This window comes from Poecilia formosa, unplaced genomic scaffold (assembly GCF_000485575.1).
Source record: "Poecilia formosa unplaced genomic scaffold, Poecilia_formosa-5.1.2 Scaffold130, whole genome shotgun sequence".
Classification (NCBI taxonomy): domain Eukaryota; kingdom Metazoa; phylum Chordata; class Actinopteri; order Cyprinodontiformes; family Poeciliidae; genus Poecilia; species Poecilia formosa.
The window spans coordinates 188312-209458 of record NW_006800069.1 but is presented as its reverse complement, the minus strand read 5'-3'; the positions used below and the strand labels follow the sequence as shown (position 1 = coordinate 209458).

General features: G+C 40.5%; 1 protein-coding gene across 2 annotated transcripts; it reads right to left on the bottom strand.

Moving 5' to 3' along the window:
- Window positions 1–39: 39 nt before the first annotated feature.
- Window positions 40–12403, bottom strand: LOC103144605 (vang-like protein 2). 2 transcript variants are annotated; one of them, XM_016676206.1, is made up of 8 exons: window positions 12300–12403; window positions 11975–12216; window positions 6575–6698; window positions 5876–6483; window positions 5101–5237; window positions 4732–4864; window positions 4306–4552; window positions 40–3304 (listed from the first exon to the last, which is right to left on the bottom strand). In XM_016676206.1, exons 1-8 carry the CDS (start codon window positions 12372–12374, stop codon window positions 3047–3049), a joined length of 1824 nt encoding a protein of 607 aa, XP_016531692.1. In that variant the 5' UTR covers window positions 12375–12403; the 3' UTR covers window positions 40–3046. The 2 variants fall into 2 exon arrangements, with proteins under 2 accessions (XP_016531692.1, XP_007561735.2); XM_007561673.2 differs by lacking the exons at window positions 11975–12216; window positions 12300–12403 and adding exons at window positions 8596–8837; window positions 8921–9024.
- Between the last annotated feature and the right edge of the window lie 8744 nt (window positions 12404–21147).

The window sequence follows — 21147 nt, the reverse complement described above, 5'->3', positions numbered from 1 at the left end:
TTTTTGCAATAATAATAATAAAAAAAGCAATAAAACAGGTGACATTTAAAAATGTGATCATTTATTATAAAGCGTTGGCATCAACTGGAAGCATAAGAGTACAAAAAAATAGTTTCTGATAACAATGTCCTTCGAAGATATTAGCATTTTTAGCAGATGTAAAAGAGGCTAAAAAAGTTTAAGTCAGACGGCGTTATACACCTTCAAGATGTAAAATAATGTAAGTACACATATTTCACTATTTAAATGTATGGACAGATGTGTGAGAGGCCTGCAGTGACCTCCGGTAATATCCAACAGCTTATTACTCCTGACTACAAAACACAGTCAACTATTTATTGATCAGTTAGCTTATTAAAACAAACCTTTCAGAGGCTTTTATAAGGTTTAAGCACTTTACATGTAATCCATATTTGAATTTGAGAGAGCTTGGCTTTGTTATCCAAATACCAACAGTAATACAAGAAAGCAAGTCGCAATACTGAAGTCTTGACATTCTGAGTTTAAACTGCTGTTGTCATGAAACCAATAGCACCAATATCACACTTCCTCTTTCAGCCCACTCCAGTTTCTTTCGTCATACCTGAACTTCTAGTAGAGGAAGATTGTCATTATTTCTCAATAGCTTGAGAAGAACTAGTTTGAGAGGAAGTCAAAATGAAAATGTAAATTTTTGTTCCAATGCGTAATTTTTGTAAGAATTTCTTTTAAATTTTTTTAAAAACTCAAAGTTATTCCACTGCAGTACTAATTGTACCCCTGCTTGTGTCTTTGGATTCAATTTTAACCCTAGAGCATATCTACAAGTCAGAATGTAGTTTAATTCACTAGGGAATCCAGTCAGACCTAATAAATGCTCTTGCAGTTCAACATCACACTTAAAACGATATTTTGAGATTATAGTTCTGAAACATTTCTTCTTTTTTAAGTCCATTTGCATAATTCACAGACATGCCCTGTGATGGCATTTGCATGCAAGAGAAGCAGGCGACAAGTAACCGCTGACAACAGTTCTGTAATTTTTTATAAAGCACTCCTTGCTTGCGTTCACAGGGTGGGGTGATGTGCCATTTTCCCTGTTCCATTGGTTTGTCATGTAGTTAGGAACAGCAAAGATAAAAAAAACAAAAACTGCCTAGATATTCTGGTGAGAATTCATTTTATCCTTTCGTTTTTGGTGATTTTCGTCTTCTCTAATTAGCTGCAGTGACCAGTGAAAAGAGATTTTCTCCAAGTGGTTCAGTTGAGTAGAAAACAGTATGAGCAGGAGGTTCTTCTTTGAGGTCTACATTAACGTACGTTGAAGTGTTTGTTAAGGCTTTTAGTGTTTGAACGCACAAAACAGAGAGAAATAAACTATTGTCTTATACTGCAACCAGCAGTACAATCAGTCAGTCCATGACCTTTCAGAGATCCACAGATCTACGTGTTAACTTCAGAAAGAAAAATCAAACAAAGCGTAACGAAGTGTACCGTATAACAATGTAGTGAATGTAGTTGGTGAGCTCACAACGAGTGGATGCCAACGTGCCTCTGTTTAGCATACATTTAGCAAAATGTGTAAAAAAACAAAAGGCAACTTCAAAGTACATTTTGGGCATTTCTCAGAGGTTTAGCTCTCCAAAATATGTGTTGCACTAAACAAAAAGACATCAAATCACGGCATGATCAAGCGAACCCAACAGAGATTGTGGTTGGCAGAGATGGTTAACCAGGCATGTGCACATAAGCTTGTGTCTTTGAAGGGACTTTCCTCTGACATGACACACTTGGCTTATCACTAAAATGTACTTTTTAAAAACATATTTGTGTGGTATACTTGCAAGTATTATCTTCAGGTAACAACAGTCGGTGTAGAAAATTCGAGAAAAGTTCCTATGTGCCAGTAAATAAACAAACTACTCAGCGTACCGTGAACTCTAAATCCACATTTTCCAAACAGAGACAGCTTCACTGTCAGGTTAAGTTCCATCAGCTGATTTCTATACACGGTAATTCTTGTGGCTTGTGACTGCTGTCTTATGCAGCATACTCCACACACACAAAAACAAATCTGTACCATTAACCAAAGCCCTTTAAAAGACGGAGTCCAGAATTTTTGTACCCTCATGTCCAAGTAAAGCTGCAACATTCCTTAAAAAAAGAAAAGTTTCACATGGGAGCTTGTAGATGCAGCCGTGGTATACATAGCGTACAATGTGGGGGGAAAAATGACAGAGTGTGTTATTACTCACTGGAAGCCACTACCTTTCTCTGAACAAATACCATGTTCCAAACAAAGCAATTAATACATTTTTCACATCAAAATTGTTCCTCTTGTCTGTCACGAGAAAGACAGTTGATACACTTCCCTGTAAAAGCGAAGTATTTTTATCTTGGTCTGCCATTTCCAGGAAGCAGAACCTTCTACCGCAGTCTAAAAAGAATTCAGTTGTTTTTGGTTTCGGATCGTATCATGTTGTTATAAGACTCAGGAAATGTTAAAATATCATTTCACTTGGGTTTTGCGATGTTTGATTCTGCTTTATAAGGTTACAATTTGAGTTGTACTAAAAAAACAACTACTGAAGAAATAGAAACCAAGATTTGTTCAGCAAAATAGTCTTATCTAAAAGCCTAATACTCTGGTAAAAATAAAAGATTTTTTAGCAGAGTGCTGTGGTGGTACGAAGGGTCATGTTAAATAAAAAACAAGAGAAAAGCAAAAAGCACGACTGGATCTGGACCAAAGCCTAAAGAACACATGTTGCTGTGTATGACATTTGTTTAGAGAAGAACGAAGTGTTAGACTGATACTTCCCCCGCAGCAGTCAGATAGAGAAGTGTCTATATCTTTCTTTCTTTAAACTAATATAAAGGACTACGACTTCATCTTTCTTTATCATGGCCGTATGTTTTATGGCTTTGTATTTGGACAAATAATAATAATAAAAAACCATGTAAAATAACACTGTAATACTACAAGGTATATAAAACAAAAACCATGCCCTCGATAAGAAGTATCTTTCAACTTCCCCTTTCCTTCTGTCCAGCTGCATCCGTTCTGCTACACAGACGTCTCTGACTGGAGCTTCATGACAAACTTGTGACTTTTTGGGTCGATAAACTCCTCGGCTAGGCGCAGGAAAGGGAGGGGCATCACCTTGACAACCAAGGCGAAGTCGAGGCGCTTCAGACAGAAGACCTGGCCTTGGCGCAAGGAGGCCGTCACCGCCTCCTCGCTCACTAGTGTCCACTGGCGCCCCCTGTTGTTGTCCAGATACTGGAGGGTGGGACCAGGGCTGAGGTAGCGCTCTAAGAAGGCCTTTAAGGAGAGGAAGAAAAAGTGGGTCACGAGGATTTGTATTATGCAAAATCAACTTTTTTGAGCTTTATTTGATGTCATGTCATTACCCAACCACACACAAAGCTTTTGACTCCTTCATGGATGGTGAAATCACATGTTTGCTGAGCTAATTATAGGAACTTAAACACTCCTGAGAACAGTTACAAAGGGCATCAATGGACGGCATGGAGAAGCATTGTGGTTATGATGTGCTTCAGAGGGAGTGTCCGAAAGGGAAGGAGCTTCTTACGGTGCATTCACACCAGCTCCATTTAGTCTGTTTTAATCGAACTTTAGTCCGTTTGCCTAGAAAGTCTGGTGTGTTTGGGGAGGTGTGAATGCGCAGTTGAACTCTGACAAGGAACTTTAGATCCCTAGATTTTGGTTTGGTTTAAGTGAAGTCTGGCACAGTTTGAATGCATGCCAAGAGGAATGGAGGCCGCTCTAAGAGCAGGTGCAGACTATAGCACAGGGCATTCTGGGTAAATGCAACCATATGAAAAGCATAACTCTAACAGTAGTGGGAGAAATGTCTTGTGGTATTTTACCAAAAACAAAAGAGAAATTCAACAACTGCTAAAATCTGACGCCACTCCATGTTTCCATTTTGGGAAGAAGGAAGTTGCTCTAAATATCATCTTCAGAGGCTTTTGTGTCATTTCCTCCAGTGGTTCTTGGAACAGCGCCCCCGCAGGTGAGGAGGGGAACAGTTTTATCAGAAGGTTTGGATTGTTTGACACAATGAAGTGTGAAAATGACAACATTTAACAAATGTTGCAATTTTGGCCCTCAATCAAATCAAGTTGATGAGACTATCAGGTATTAAACACCCTTAAAGGGATAGAGGCCTATTTCAAGGCATAATATACAGGTATTTCTATTAAGCTGTTTTTGATATAAGCTGCAGGTAATATAGTTACTTGACTGTGCTTTAAATGGCACTACATTAACATCGCATTTCAGAAGGAACACCTCCTAACCTTAGGTGTCATGTTGTGCGTGATGCAGAACTGCAGATGGTTGATGATGCTCTCCATGGTGTGATAGGACTGTTGCCTGGTGGCCCGCAGGTACTTCTGCATGGCCCGGGCCATGGGGGCGAAGATAGCCTGGGCGGCCTCCCTGGGGTCCATCACCTCCCGTGGGTGTTTGGGAGATGATGTGGGCGTGTCGTCATCCTGGTGACGCTTGATGTGGGTGAAGGCTTCTTCTACTGCCACTACCAGCCTACAAGAACACAAAACAGGATGTACGAGAGGCGGAATGTTTCTACTAGAACATCAACCAAAGTCACCAACTTGATGTATACAAGCTACTGCTTGAACTAGACTGGTCCAGAGGAATTACTTTGGGAGGTCTATCAAGTATCTAAGAGCAATGTCCAGTGCTTTTCCCTGTATTGCTACCTGGCCCTGCGTTTGCGGAGCCTCCTCTCCACCTCTGCCTCCTCGTAGTAGTACTCGTTATGGGAGTTGTCTCTTCTCCGAGCGGCGGCTGCTATCATGGCTCTGGACTGGCCTGTGGAGTTGTTGGTGTTCTCTGTGGGCAGAAACATGCCTTTAAATTGTTCCATCTAAAGGATGGATATGACCATCCGTTTCATCTTTTGATTACACAAAATAAGGAAAGTGCCAGTTCAGACAGGTGAGGCACCAATAAGGCCTTTTCAACCAAGCTACTGATCTTTGTACTGTATGTATCACATTAAATATAAAATAAACTCTACATTTAGAACAGCGATGGCTTCTTATAATATAAAGGAGACAAAAATTTACCTTCTTCCAGGTTGTAGACTTTGAAGGAGGACATCTTCTTGGTAAGGATGGACTTGGGGAGGTTAAGCAATGCTGGGTTATAGACTGGGAAGTCGCTGTAGTACTGGTCCAGAACCCACACTCCTGCCCTCTGGATGCTGCATTGCACCAGAAAAAGGGGGACATGGCTAATTTGCTGCATTTTAGAAAGGGAAAGTTGTTGTCAGGATGTTCCACCGTTGGCAGCTACACAACAGCAAAACGTCAGGAAGTGGTGCGCCACAGTGAGTCATGACTGGGGGGCGATGATAACGGGCCAAGAGGATAAACAGTTATATTCAAAGCACAAATAATAATCTACTTTTATGTTATATTAAGGCATATCAGCTAAAGTAGTAAGTGCTTTGATTGGACCAGATCTCTTCATGTATTTTCTCTTGACCCTAATGTGGCTAAAGCAGAACAGTTCAGAAACATGTTGCAGTTGCTCTGCTGAACTATTTTAGGTGTTTGAGGTTTCATTTCCCTGCTGCTTCAAAGTGCATTTAAATGTCACTGCAAGCCTTCATGTAACAGCATCTTTCAAACCACGTTAGACGCAGTATGAAGAATTATGGCGGGTGAATGATGCAGTTCACAAATCATCAGCCAAGAAAGTCTTAACCAGTCTGTTAGATCATTATTATGCACAGGTATGTCAGATAAGCAATGAATTTGAGTGATTTCTCAGGAATTTGACAAGAATTTGTGCTTTTAATCGCCGACTGACCCATTAATTGACAGCATTTATACTGACCTAAGATGCCCCACGTTGTAGAACCGACTGACTCCATCAGCGGTCCTGACCACCTTCAGACAGAAAGCGGGCCGCAGGTGTCGGACCTCCAGCAGAACCAGAGCCAGATACTGAATGAACAGCAGTGCATCCACCAGAGATGCGGCATATCCCACGATCCCCCTGTAGTCCGTCTCGTGGGGCTCCAGGACCCGGACGCCGTAGAAGAGCCAATAAGACGCAACGAAGAGAAAGACCAGCGCCAGGAGCAGACAGCGGAAGACAAAGAAGCGTGGCAGAGTGGCCCTGGATGGGCGGAGGAACAACGCCCACGTGGAGATGAGGAGGATCAGGAGTTTGAAAGCCAGAGAGATGTAAAGGCCCTCACATGGCGTTCCACAAGGGTCCAATGTGTCCCGCCAAAGGAGCTGTGGAAGGGCGAGGAAAGCCAAGGGAGTGATTACAGAAATGAGCCCCAAAATGGCTCCTAGAACGGGGCTGATGTAACGGCGACAGTCGAGAGGCAAAGAGTCCTCCAAGTCCTTAGAGATCCGAGTCAGATCTTCATTGGAGATACTGTCCACAGAAGTCCCGGTGACCACGGTGGTGGTCTCACCCCAGTTGTCGTCCTGTGGGAACATAAGAACGGTGGGTGTTGGTGATCATGTGTTCACATAGATCCCATCTAAAGACAGACGAGTTGCACAATGAAAATCTGACCCGGTCGTCTGCTACGGTGGACTCAGGATCCAGCAGCGGCTCGCCCGGGGCCTGGATCATCACAGACTTATCTCCACGGATTGAGCCATCCCGATTCTTCAAGCGATGCCGGTCCCTTCTCTCCCTGAAGAAACAATGGAAAACAGTGTAAATGTCAGGAATAAGTAGTCGTTCAGGGACAACAAGCATTTTCTGGAGAAATTACTCACTGTTTGTGGCTTTAAGATACTTTTGGAGGGGTCATATTACAGCATTTACATAGAACAATGCACATTGTTCTATGTAAATGCTGTAATGTTACTTAATGGCTAACATTGATCGAAAGACACTCTATCTCACTATAATTATAATCATGCTATTCAAATTTGAGGTTGTGTGATACAGCTTATTTTATCCAGTTTCCCAGAAAGATTAACTTGCTGACCCAGAATCAGCTGGTTGCAGTTACACTAATTCATTTAAGAATTTAATCGGGATTAAGTTATCTGAGATGACGGTGCACTTTCATTCACAGCAATTGACCTCATTATACAAAACTTGGGTATTTTTATATGCAGTATGTAAGCTCTTCTTTTAAGACAAACTTTATTGTTTGGAATAAAAGTTTATTTTTTTCTATTCAAAGGCATGTTTGACTATTGCACAGAAAGACATTTTAGGAAAAGGACTGTCAGACTGTGAAAGTACAGAAAAGTAGGTCATGATAACATAACTTATAATAGACCGGAAAACAATCATGAAGCGATTCATGATTGTTGAAAGACAACAGAGCAAAATAAAAGGTTCAACATCAAGGTTACATTTCAACTAAAAAAAAAAGTTCATCTATTTTGGTATTCAGGAAATGCCAGGAACACTCATATAGGTTATAGATCAGCTCAAGCTGCAAACTTTTACCTCAATGAGCCACAGCATCACAGTTTAAATATACACACATTTAGAACAAAGACTGACCCGAGAGCTTCCCAAATAATAAAATCCATGATAACTTTAAGTTTAAAACACTGAAAGAGAGTTTAAGTTAACAGGCTGTGCCGCTATAAGGCAGGTGGATTCAAAACTTTTTTGGAATACTTTTATTTCAAACATTGGGTAATTTTCAGTTGCTTTTTGAACATTACTTCAACTCCTTGATTCCCTTCTTTACCTTCTATGAAATACAAAAGTTTAAAAAGGGAGTTTTGGTCTTGTTCATTTTGAAAGATTTGCGATTTAGTTGTCAATCTAGAAACTTCCTGGGATGAGACACGAGAGACTATTCACCCCCAAGGGTAATTACTTTAGACTTTAAAATAAGAAACCATTTGCAACAAGTTAAGCCTCAACAAAAGTGCTGCAAAAGTGTGGATCCAACTCTGTTTTATTTGGGGACATCTAGTGGAAATACTGGAGATTGCAAGCACTAGTATTAATGCCTGACTTCATATTCCACTTGGTCTTCTGTAGAAAACCCCAAATCAGTCCACCAATCCATTCGCTAAACCTGCTGTTTGGAAAGAGGGCCCAGTCGTCTGACCTGGATATCACCGGGTGAGAGCAAGGCATTCACACAGGAGATCTATCCATAAGCACTTAAACTCACATCAAATATCAATTTAGAACAGTCAAATAATATAAAATGCATCATTTTTGCACTGTGGTTTAAGGTCTATACCAGCTTTGCCCACCAAATGTCTGAATTTGTTTACCTCTTATTCTTTGCAAAATACAAAAATCTCAGTCAGATTGGCTAGAGAAAGTCTTTGAACATTGAATTTTAAGCTTTGGATCACATTCTAAATTAGCTTCAAGTCTGGAGTCTGTTAGATCATCCTAATCCAATACTCTTTGATCTGACTAATTTCATTGCAGCTCTGGCAGTGTGTTGGATCAACGTCCCAATGGAAGGTGAACCTCCACCACAGCAGTATCATACAGGTTTTCATCCATATTGTCCCGTATTCGCGCTAACAGCAAGTACATTACAAGACACAGTAAAGATCTCACTCTAAAGACAGCAAGAAACAAACACCATCCCCTACCTGTTTTTGCGGGAGGTACGCGAGTGGGACGACTTGTAGGAATATCCCGAATACGTTGACTCGTTGTCCATGTCGGAGGCCAGCGGTGGGCGGAGTTTCCGTGCCACTCCCGTCCCCGAGCCGCCGCCTTTCTCCCACACCACGCCCAATTGGCTCTTGCGGTTGCTGATGGACTTTGTGGAAAGGACCAACGGAAGACGCAACAAGTCCACTTTACTCCTGAGGGAATCTATCTTGGAGGCCTGAGGGGAAAAAAGGAGGAAGGATGAGAGAGGAAGGCAACGTGAGAGAAAAGTTGCAGGATATGCAACCGAGTAGAGCGTACTGCCTGTGTGAGCCAGGGGACAGAGGAGAGATTAGGAGTGAGGAGAGAGTGCAAAGGAAGAGGATAATTTGTCATGTGAGACAAGTAAAACTGTCTCGAAAGGGGCACATACCAAGCAGCCATGAAAAGAAGAGAGACAGCATTGTTAAAATGTTGGCACTGTGCGCTCTGTTGAAAGGCTGTGTGCTGTCGGCAGCGCAGGACATAGCTGAGCCCATTCTTCCGTCTTATGGGAGACTTTTTCATGAGAATCCATAAGCGTATTGGCCCAGAGTGTGTTCTCAGCCTGATAAAGGCCAACTACGCCACCTTCCATACCAGGCCTCGAGTCTCCAGCATTCAGGAAGCATCAAAGAGGAGGCCAAGTATTTGCACAGATCCACAACATGCTAGTTTTACATTAAAGCTAAAGAGGAAATGATTAAAAACATGCAACATGCTGAATATTTTCTTGCTCTTTGCAATGTCGAGTTGACGTCCGCACACAGGCGCCACATTCCCAAGAGTCCCCTGTGGTTTCTCAGGGCAACACAACTCAGCTACTACAATGGGGATGAATGGGAGTCTAGGGGTGAGAAAAGACAAAGGAGGGAGGTGGTAGTGGGGTGTCGTCATGGAGACCAGAACAACAACTCAGCGCTCCGTCTCCTCCTCGACCCCCTCGGCTATACACACCCCCAGAAAACAAAAACAGACAATCCTTTCACCAAAGCTGTGAATCTGACTCCAGTTCAAGGACGCGTTTGACTTCATCTTCCAAATCTGATCCAGTTTCTGTTTTTTTTTCTGTCTTTGTCAGGACAGGACTCGTGTTGTCTTCTTGGTACCTTACAAACTAACCTATAATCTAATAACCAACGTCCTCGTGCTTTCTCATTTGTGCCCTAACCTCCTGTTTCTGCTTTCTATATCGGACATTCCAATTTGCGCTGAGGGATTTCATGTGATTCCCACGTGGAATTCTATGGCGGGACGTTCGGCAAAGCAGAGAGGCGCATAGCGGAAAACATTTCGGGTGAATTGGACTGTAATATGCTCAATTCACCTGAATATTCCTTCTCAGGGGGGATATTACAGTATCCATTATCAGTTCTTAGAATCGAACAAAAAAAAGCCACTTCAAATGACAAAGATTGGACCCATTTTTCCACATTTTGAAAAACTCCACAGACAGGAAGTTGGGTACGAATTGTTAAAAGGAATCTTTCTACACTCAATCACATTTTAAGTACATTTTGTGACATAATTCTGGTATCTGACCTCTGATTATGTCACCAGGCAAAGCAAAAAAAAAACAAACAAAAATCATTAAACTAGTGAAACAGGATCCCAATAGCTCTTTTGAGATTCCCTTGGTGATGCTTGGTCATGTTTTCCTCTTGTTTTATTTTTGGTTAATGGTTTTCATAGGTGGCTCGTCTTAGTTCAAATTAAGCAGACTGGTTAGGCCAGAGGGCTTAAAAAATCTAATGAATTCCCCTTAAACATTCAGGTACAAGTACTGGACAGAAAATGAGAGTAAAAGCAGCTACAGTTCAAGAAAAGACTTGGAAGACCTTCAAAAAGCTTATGGAACGAGTGATTTAGACCTCTTTATAAAAGGTCTATGTCTGGTGAGCAGCCAAATGGATTTCTCTCAATTCCTAAAGACATTTTATCTCTCCCGCAGAGTGCTCTGTCAGATTTGAACATGGGTTGAAAGTATCGGGTTCATTTAGGAGCAATCGCACTAATAGGTTCCTTTACGGACTCGTCTGTTTTACAGGCATTCACACCTCAAGACATGTGACCCAAACAACTCAGGTGTTGGCATCATCAAGTGGCAATGTTCCAGACATTGAACAGATTACATGGTAGAGTCCATGACTCATGAACTTTACAGTCCAATTAGTGGCTTTAGCAACCCTATCTGTGCGATTGTAGCTCTGACTGCAACTTCTAAACTTGAAACTTCTGACTTGTGTTCAGAAATTACAAAAATAAAATTATCCGAATGATTGATGAAATGTCTACAAAAAAAAACAAAAAGGAAGCTCAGCTGCCTTCTGTGAAAGGAACAAGAATTATCGAGGATGATAGACTCTACAACAATTTATTGGAGAGAAAATCTGAAGAATGGTGGCACGACTGGAGGACTTTAAATTTTAAGTGATATTTTTTTTTTTTAAAAAAAGCAATTTGATATTTGAAGGACGCCTTAAAATGCAGGATGTTGTATATTAATAAAACCTGCAAGACTCCCTTTGCTGACATTTACAATAACTTACATGAAAGCTAAAGAAAACTTCGGAACTGGTTCTCATGGTTGCTTGTGTTTTTTTTTATGCTGCAATTGGAAAAAAATGATAAATTAAGGCCTTCATGGTGAAAACAAAGGATAAAAATAGCTCCACCATCACACAGTGTCACACAAATCGGAGTGCTCCTATTATTTTGTAGCTAAAAATACAAATCCCATTGACCTAAGAACCTAGTTTCCCAAGAATGACACGGAAATTATATTTAGAGCTTTGCTGCAGATCAGGAAAATGTTCATATATTGGAGTACTGGTTCAATTAGACTGTTAAGAAGTGTGTTTAGTAGCTACAGTAAATCTAGATGTTTATCGCCTGGTACAAAAAGACTCATATTTTATGGTCAAGGACATTATAGTAAGACATGCTAGCGAGTGAGAAANTCTATACCAGCTTTGCCCACCAAATGTCTGAATTTGTTTACCTCTTATTCTTTGCAAAATACAAAAATCTCAGTCAGATTGGCTAGAGAAAGTCTTTGAACATTGAATTTTAAGCTTTGGATCACATTCTAAATTAGCTTCAAGTCTGGAGTCTGTTAGATCATCCTAATCCAATACTCTTTGATCTGACTAATTTCATTGCAGCTCTGGGAGTGTGTGTTGGATCAACGTCCCAATGGAAGGTGAACCTCCACCACAGCAGTATCATACAGGTTTTCATCCATATTGTCCCGTATTCGCGCTAACAGCAAGTACATTACAAGACACAGTAAAGATCTCACTCTAAAGACAGCAAGAAACAAACACCATCCCCTACCTGTTTTTGCGGGAGGTACGCGAGTGGGACGACTTGTAGGAATATCCCGAATACGTTGACTCGTTGTCCATGTCGGAGGCCAGCGGTGGGCGGAGTTTCCGTGCCACTCCCGTCCCCGAGCCGCCGCCTTTCTCCCACACCACGCCCAATTGGCTCTTGCGGTTGCTGATGGACTTTGTGGAAAGGACCAACGGAAGACGCAACAAGTCCACTTTACTCCTGAGGGAATCTATCTTGGAGGCCTGAGGGGAAAAAAGGAGGAAGGATGAGAGAGGAAGGCAACGTGAGAGAAAAGTTGCAGGATATGCAACCGAGTAGAGCGTACTGCCTGTGTGAGCCAGGGGACAGAGGAGAGATTAGGAGTGAGGAGAGAGTGCAAAGGAAGAGGATAATTTGTCATGTGAGACAAGTAAAACTGTCTCGAAAGGGGCACATACCAAGCAGCCATGAAAAGAAGAGAGACAGCATTGTTAAAATGTTGGCACTGTGCGCTCTGTTGAAAGGCTGTGTGCTGTCGGCAGCGCAGGACATAGCTGAGCCCATTCTTCCGTCTTATGGGAGACTTTTTCATGAGAATCCATAAGCGTATTGGCCCAGAGTGTGTTCTCAGCCTGATAAAGGCCAACTACGCCACCTTCCATACCAGGCCTCGAGTCTCCAGCATTCAGGAAGCATCAAAGAGGAGGCCAAGTATTTGCACAGATCCACAACATGCTAGTTTTACATTAAAGCTAAAGAGGAAATGATTAAAAACATGCAACATGCTGAATATTTTCTTGCTCTTTGCAATGTCGAGTTGATGTCCGCACACAGGCGCCACATTCCCAAGAGTCCCCTGTGGTTTCTCAGGGCAACACAACTCAGCTACTACAATGGGGATGAATGGGAGTCTAGGGGTGAGAAAAGACAAAGGAGGGAGGTGGTAGTGGGGTGTCGTCATGGAGACCAGAACAACAACTCAGTGCTTCGTCTCCTCCTCGACCCCCTCGGCTATACACACCCCCAGAAAACAAAAACAGACAATCCTTTCACCAAAGCTGTGAATCTGACTCCAGTTCAAGGACGCGTTTGACTTCATCTTCCAAATCTGATCCAGTTTCTGTTTTTTTTTCTGTCTTTGTCAGGACAGGACTCGTGTTGTCTTCTTGGTACCTTACAAACTAACCTATAATCTAATAACCAACGTCCTCGTGCTTTCTCATTTGTGCCCTAACCTCCTGTTTCTGCTTTCTATATCGGACATTCCAATTTGCGCTGAGGGATTTCATGTGATTCCCACGTGGAATTCTATGGCGGGACGTTCGGCAAAGCAGAGAGGCGCATAGCGGAAAACATTTCGGGTGAATTGGACTGTAATATGCTCAATTCACCTGAATATTCCTTCTCAGGGGGGATATTACAGTATCCATTATCAGTTCTTAGAATCGAACAAAAAAAAGCCACTTCAAATGACAAAGATTGGACCCATTTTTCCACCTTTTGAAAAACTCCACAGACAGGAAGTTGGGTACGAATTGTTAAAAGGAATCTTTCTACGCTCAATCACATTTTAAGTACATTTTGTGACATAATTCTGGTATCTGACCTCTGATTATGTCACCAGGCAAAGCAAAAAAAAAACAAACAAAAATCATTAAACTAGTGAAACAGGATCCCAATAGCTCTTTTGAGATTCCCTTGGTGATGCCATTTTGGTGATGCTTGGTCATGTTTTCCTCTTGTTTTATTTTTGGTTAATGGTTTTCATAGGTGGCTCGTCTTAGTTCAAATTAAGCAGACTGGTTAGGCCAGAGGGCTTAAAAAATCTAATGAATTCCCCTTAAACATTCAGGTACAAGTACTGGACAGAAAATGAGAGTAAAAGCAGCTACAGTTCAAGAAAAGACTTGGAAGACCTTCAAAAAGCTTATGGAACGAGTGATTTAGACCTCTTTATAAAAGGTCTATGTCTGGTGAGCAGCCAAATGGACTTCTCTCAATTCCTAAAGACATTTTATCTCTCCCGCAGAGTGCTCTGTCAGATTTGAACATGGGTTGAAAGTATCGGGTTCATTTAGGAGCAATCGCACTAATAGGTTCCTTTACGGACTCGTCTGTTTTACAGGCATTCACACCTCAAGACATGTGACCCAAACAACTCAGGTGTTGGCATCATCAAGTGGCAATGTTCCAGACATTGAACAGATTACATGGTAGAGTCCATGACTCATGAACTTTACAGTCCAATTAGTGGCTTTAGCAACCCTATCTGTGCGATTGTAGCTCTGACTGCAACTTCTAAACTTGAAACTTCTGACTTGTGTTCAGAAATTACAAAAATAAAATTATCCGAATGATTGATGAAATGTCTACAAAAAAAAACAAAAAGGAAGCTCAGCTGCCTTCTGTGAAAGGAACAAGAATTATCGAGGATGATAGACTCTACAACAATTTATTGGAGAGAAAATCTGAAGAATGGTGGCACGACTGGAGGACTTTAAATTTTAAGTGATATTTTTTTTTTTTAAAAAAAGCAATTTGATATTTGAAGGACGCCTTAAAATGCAGGATGTTGTATATTAATAAAACCTGCAAGACTCCCTTTGCTGACATTTACAATAACTTACATGAAAGCTAAAGAAAACTTCGGAGCTGGTTCTCATGGTTGCTTGTGTTTTTTTTTATGCTGCAATTGGAAAAAAATGATAAATTAAGGCCTTCATGGTGAAAACAAAGGATAAAAATAGCTCCACCATCACACAGTGTCACACAAATCGGAGTGCTCCTATTATTTTGTAGCTAAAAATACAAATCCCATTGACCTAAGAACCTAGTTTCCCAAGAATGACACGGAAATTATATTTAGAGCTTTGCTGCAGATCAGGAAAATGTTCATATATTGGAGTACTGGTTCAATTAGACTGTTAAGAAGTGTGTTTAGTAGCTACAGTAAATCTAGATGTTTATCGCCTGGTACAAAAAGACTCATATTTTATGGTCAAGGACATTATAGTAAGACATGCTAGCGAGTGAGAAAATGCGTCTGAGTGTTTCTTGAGTTTAGCACAACCGTCTTGCTAAGTGAATGTAAACAAAACCATCTCTCTCTCTCTCTCTGGCTCTCGTTGAGTCACAATGGAGTCAATCCTATTGATTGGTGCAACAAGCTTTCTCCTCTCCTAATTCAATCAAAACATATTGATTTCCATTGGATACCAAGATCAGCTCCATATCCAGTGTGATCCCTTCACTGACAGCGCGGAAGCTAAATATCGAACATAGCTGTTTACAGATGTACACAGAAATTACCCAGTGATGATGATGAAGATGATTTAGCATTTGACTGGCCCATTATCAGTCGGAAACCAGTCGTTTTTGCGTACTGACGTTCTCGACGAAATGCAAGCGAATTAAAAGTTCTCTGCTTACAACAACATTTGTGGATAAAAGTAGTGTTTATTTTATTCATTTGACTACCAGAAAGTGGTCACTGTTATGTTGTTGCTGTACATACAAAGGTGGGAGGTTGGTTGTTTAAAATTATCTCTCTGAATGTCAAAAAGAAGGGGTTTGATTTATCTCATGAAGGAATGTGTAAAATTTTATGCTATAGTGACTTGGAGGAAATCCATGACTGTCTATTAAGCCCGTGTATACAGTTGAGTCAAACCTTAAAAGAAAGCCACGAAAAGCAGAGAAATAATAACAATACTCAAAGATTTAAAAAGAAGAAAGATTTTCAAAAAAATAAAATAAAATAAAATAACTGTAAAAACAATTATTTGTTTATTGCCAGGGTATAGCTTTGCAGCCATAATGCTAATGCCCAGGGCAGCATTAGAAACAAGGGCACAAAAATATTATATTATATTACAGAAACTGTCTTGTTTTTTTCTTGTTTTGGTGCTGCATAGTCCAGGACACTTATAAATTAGATTTTTAATCTCAAAGAGTTTTCTTCCTGGTTTAAAGACTGACAGAAAGAATTATTTAGCCCCTTTTGTCCTTTAAGGAGCTCTCTCTGGAATCCTAATGACACAAACATTATGTAACTTATTCAAACATGCCTTCTCTTCCTTTAAGGTTTGTATATTTAGAAAAAGTGCCACACACATTGTGTCCTACCAGGGGGCAACCCCACCCCACTCCGCCCCGGCTTGGGGACGGCACTGGCAGAGGTGCTTTTTGAGACAAAGCAAACACACCCAACGTGTAGTGATGCGGTTGGATGCAGTCATTCGCTAAACAAACCCAAGCCGGAAAGGCGCATGAGACCGCCGTGAGAACAAACTCCACAAATACAAAGTTAAAAGCTGCCTGGTTAAAACTGCGCGGTGCGTAAATTCGCACACACGCAGCCGGACTTAAAGCAGGAATGTGCGCGTCAGTGTGCACCACATGAAAGCGTGCAAACATTTTTTAGTCCAGCCGCAGAGATGTTTGCCAGCTCATCAATCCTCGACCGGTAGACCGGGGCAATAATAATAATCGAAAAAGATAAAAATGCGTGACAACTCTAAACTTGTGGCAAGTTTTCATATTGCAAACTTATGCGACCAAGCAGCCTAAATGAAGACGTGAATATAAACCCCGCAGGGTGGTCTCACCTTACTGCTCAAAAGAAAAAAAAGAAAAAAGACGCCTCCGACACAAAGAGCCAGTTAGCAGCGGCGTCCCTCATCAAAAAGTCCACCTTTTTGTCTTTCACTTTACGTCCTTTCTCATCAGTCCGCGCGGTTTCCAACGGCCATTAAGGTGAAAATTACAAATCAGCCCCAAAGCTCACAGTGCAACAATCTGTTGTTTTTATTTTCCAAGGGAAATCTTCCCCGCGTCCCTCCCACAAAAACGTCTCCTCAACAGGCTGCTACCAGCACCTCATCCCGGGGCTCCGCCGCATCTGTTGTGTCCCGGAGTCCCGCTGAGTCGGGATGGGTGGAGGACACAACGCCGGGCTGAGAAGCGTCGAGGTAAAACTGGGTTCACGCGCAACTTCCGGTGAGGGGTTTGGGAATTAAAAGCCGTTTTGGAAATTTATGACAAGTCGTGCACGTTACTGTTTCATTGAGACAAAAAATGTTTTATTTACTTTATCTTTCATTCTTAGTCACTCCGTCCGTACCGTTGTTGTTCACATTCTGACTCATTTTATGAAGTTTTTTTTGTGATACAGCAGCTAAGTTTAGTAATTGTAGACCGAAAACTACAACCAATGCTCATATTTTTCATATTGAAATTTGAAACTTTCTGCATGAGAGTATGTTACAACTGGTAATCCAACAAAACATGGCGTCAATATATTATTTGTGAACTCAACAAATTCAGGCAATAACCGTTCAAAGGAAGTCAGACCAAGTCCTGTTCGCAGTTTTTCCCCAAATCATGTAGGGGACCCACCAAACATGTGGGCTCTGATCAGATTAGACCAAGACAGAACGTTTTGGTATGTGAAATACTGTAAAAGTGCTTAGAAACTAACACTGAACATCGTGAATACGTTATTCCCATGGTGAAACATGGCGGTGGCAGCGCAATGTTGTGATGGCGCTCAGCAAAACCACGGAAGCTTAAATGCAAGACAATATAATTGGCAATATTTTTGAATTACTGTTAAATACCTTGGTAGATGCGGCTGTTCTATCACCGCATTGACTCAAAATTATTTGAGTTAATGCGGTACGTAATTACGTCACAATCAGACTCATCCAGGGTTCCAGTGGTTTTCTTAGGGAAATTATTCACTTATGTCCTTCGCAGTCGTTTCGGTTTTATTTTGAAGGTCCATATCCGGTTTTGTCTGGACTGTTGGTTGAAGATGGACGCTTTTCTGCTTTGCTGAGCACATCACCCAGTTCATTCCCAGCTGCCAACTGCAGAAGCCACTATCCAGCACTGACTAACAGCATAAGGAATAATTTCCATTGACAACAAAACCTTTGTTTTGCTTTGTTTTACTAATAAAAGTCCACACAAGGAATTTTCTTTTCCAGTTTCATCGTTTTAATCTCACAAAAACACATAAACCAGAAACAAAAATCTGTTTGCCTTTTGTGCAGCTAACAAACTCATCCATCTTTTAAAACAAAACAAAACAAAAAAACCCCCAGAAAATAATTTATGCATCCTTTTATTAAAATCATGTCTACAAAAATAAAATCAAATAGAAGAACTAAGGCTTTACAGAACAGAAAAAAATTAACATTATAAAACAAGTGGGTTGGATTTCTCTATATTACACATGAATGATGAGACCAAATAAAAAGACAATGAGATGGAAATTAAAGATGTGTTTATGCATACAGTAGTTTGCACTGTGCAGGGAAATTTATTTGTGCAACATATGTATATATATATATTTAAAAAAACAAACAAAAAAAAACAAGGTAATCAGTTTGAGATGTTTTTAATTCAGTCAGTTAGGGTCACAACATTGATGTCAATGTACAAGTTAATACATGAAAAGGAAGATACAAAGTGTAGAGGTAGAAACAGGAAATACAACCACTGTAGTTGAGTAATAGAGACGGAGAGAAGTAAAGACGAGATGAAAGATGGTTAGATAGAAACTGATCCTGATTCAGCTGATTCAGACCAGCGAGGATCGTGGGTTTTCTGTTTTGGGGTGGCGTTTTTGTGCTGAATTTTCAAAACTGAGGACTGACAAAAACATCCCTCTGCTGGTCTGTGGTGCTGAAAAAAAGAAATAAAATCCCCAGCATCCAAAATGGTAAATAAAACAAAACAAAAATGTTCCCTTCAATGCCTCACTTTGGTAGATCACTTTGCAACTTTACAATTCCTTTTGCAAGTTTTTTCAGGATCAGCTGCGATAAAAATTTCTTATTTTTTTTCCATTTCAGCTGCATTTCATAAATCTATACACATGCTACTGTCTTCCTGTTCCTCCTTCAAAGAGCGTAAACACCACCAGAAAGGAAACCACGTTCTGACAACACATTGGAGGCTGCTGTAGTGTGACAGCGTAGGGTTGGAAGATGGAAATCACTTCCAGTGATAATAAAAAATAGCTCAGAAATAAACTCCTCCAGTGTGTTTCGGATAAGCTTCTGTGAGAAATTTAGAAATTTAAAGAAAAACATAAACTAGTAACAAAAAAATATGTAGTATGTATTAGTGTAGATTGGTTAAAAAAAAAGAAAGAGAAAAGCACTTGGTTTTAGCGTCTCTTGATGTTGCGTTCAGGTCTCACCCAGGACCAAACTAATTTCAATACATATATTAATTTAAAAAATTAAAAGAAAAAAATCCAACGGGCGCTCCAGGAATAGTTTTTGCTTTTACTTTTACACCAGGCATACAAAGGTAAACAACATAAATCTTCCGCAAGCTCAAGACGGAAAGCCGTTAGCTTGATGCTACATGCTAACGTCGGGTTTTGCTTGGATGTAGCTTGATGCTACATGCTAACGTGTGCTTGTCTTTAGTAAGTTTTTAATTTTAGTTTTCAGTTATGTGCCCTACTTCCATTTTTTCTCTGACTGTGTCAGTTCGTACCCTCTGAGAACTATGGCTGTTAACTAAACCCCGCTAACAATGTGTAAGGTAAGCGTCTAAAATTAGCATGGCAGAAAAGCGGTCAGTTATTCTGTTGGTTCAATCAAGCGTCACAATCTGCCTTATTTCATAAGAGTCAACATTAGAACTACTGTTAATAAAAGTAGGGTGCGATATCAAATATTAAGGAAATCATTTATAGATAGATTAGACTTGAGTGTTTTTAAGATTATGCATAAATATAACCATAGGTATTTTCAGGTGTATGGGTATTTTATTTTTTTCAGGAAGTAGGACAGCAAAATGGGTGAAAATGGAGAAGGTGCAAATTGATTTGAAATGCCGGTATGAAAAAACATTTTACCAGGAGGTTGCTCAAACTTTGATTAGTTACACATCAACAAACGGAAATATAATTTAAAAAAAAAGTTATGCTGGTAATCGTCACTGCTTTAAGCTCAATATTTGTATAACTGTGTAGAAAAATGGCAGCCTTTTTTTCCTTTTAAGTGGGGTTCTGTGAAGCCGTTACGAGTGGTCAGTATCCGACCAGCAGCTGGATCATATACAATCCAAAGACTAGTCAATGGTGGGTGTATACTAAAGTCTACACCCATCATGGGTGGCCATAATAACCTGCCATAATAACCAGAATCTCAAAAAATGTAGCGGTTCGTGCTATCACCTAAACAGCTGCTACGTTTGTGTTTGGCATTTGCAAATGCAAATGTTGGAATTGGTCTGCTACCAATGTTTTATCAAAAATGTGGACATGAAAAACCTAAAATGTTTCTGTTTTCAGTCTGTATCAAGTACTGACTGCACAGAACCGTACTTCACAAAACCAGAACCATGCCACAAACGCAAAGCACTGAGCAAGTTCTGAAAATATACTGAAATTCACAGCTACTAGTAATTACTACATTATGACTCGTTGGGTTATAATCTGTATAAAATAAACGAGCGAGCTTCTGAGGTCATGGGTGTATTTCGTTGTTTATTTTTTATTTCTTTTACATGTGACTTCTTCCAGTTTTATGCTAAGCTAACAGGCTAACATGCACGAAACCAAGTGTATTTACCGAAGATAAAAAAAATAAGTTTTTTCTCCCAAAGCTTTTCCAAACTTCTCCCTAAAAACTTTACACTCAACTTAACCGCAGTACGAACAACTCACAGTTTTCCCTCACGTTTAAACCAAAAACCGGACAAGGGTTAGGGGTCGTGGGATACAGCACCGCCGGTGCCAAAATTTGGTTATGACAAGTGAATATAAACCTCCTCGAACGATCCAACCTGGCATGATGTGAGCAGCTGTGTGAATCTGCGGAGATCCCTTTACGCCGTGGAAGCAAGGAAATTAAACCTACCTGCTTTTTTTCTTCTTCAGTAGTAAACAGAGCAGTAGTGTTTCCCCAAAGTAAAGCAAAAAAAAAAAAGTGAAATAATGCAACAGTTCCACTTTCCTGTAGCTTCAATGAAAGCTGAAACCAAACATGAAAAGAATTTTTAAAAAAAGAAGAGTTTTCCACAGTGATTTAATGAGTCTAGTGGTGCTTGTGTTCGTTTTCCTTACGCAGTGCAATTAAAAAAAAAAAAATGACCTGAATTAATCAGACACAGTCCTTCGGCCGTGAAACGTACTGTCGTCTGCTCCCCGGTAGGGTCCGAACGCGACA

Excerpts from the sequence above, each read along its gene's own strand:
- LOC103144605 (XM_016676206.1), bottom strand. The coding sequence starts at position 12,374 with ATGACAAATTATCCTCTTCCTTTGCACTCTCTCCTCACTCCTAATCTC. Across the intron at positions 5,238-5,875 it reads TACAACGTGGGGCATCTTAG|CATCCAGAGGGCAGGAGTGT; the intron begins GTCAGTATAAAT and ends GGTGCAATGCAG. Across the intron at positions 4,865-5,100 it reads AGTCTACAACCTGGAAGAAG|AGAACACCAACAACTCCACA; the intron begins GTAAATTTTTGT and ends TTCTGCCCACAG.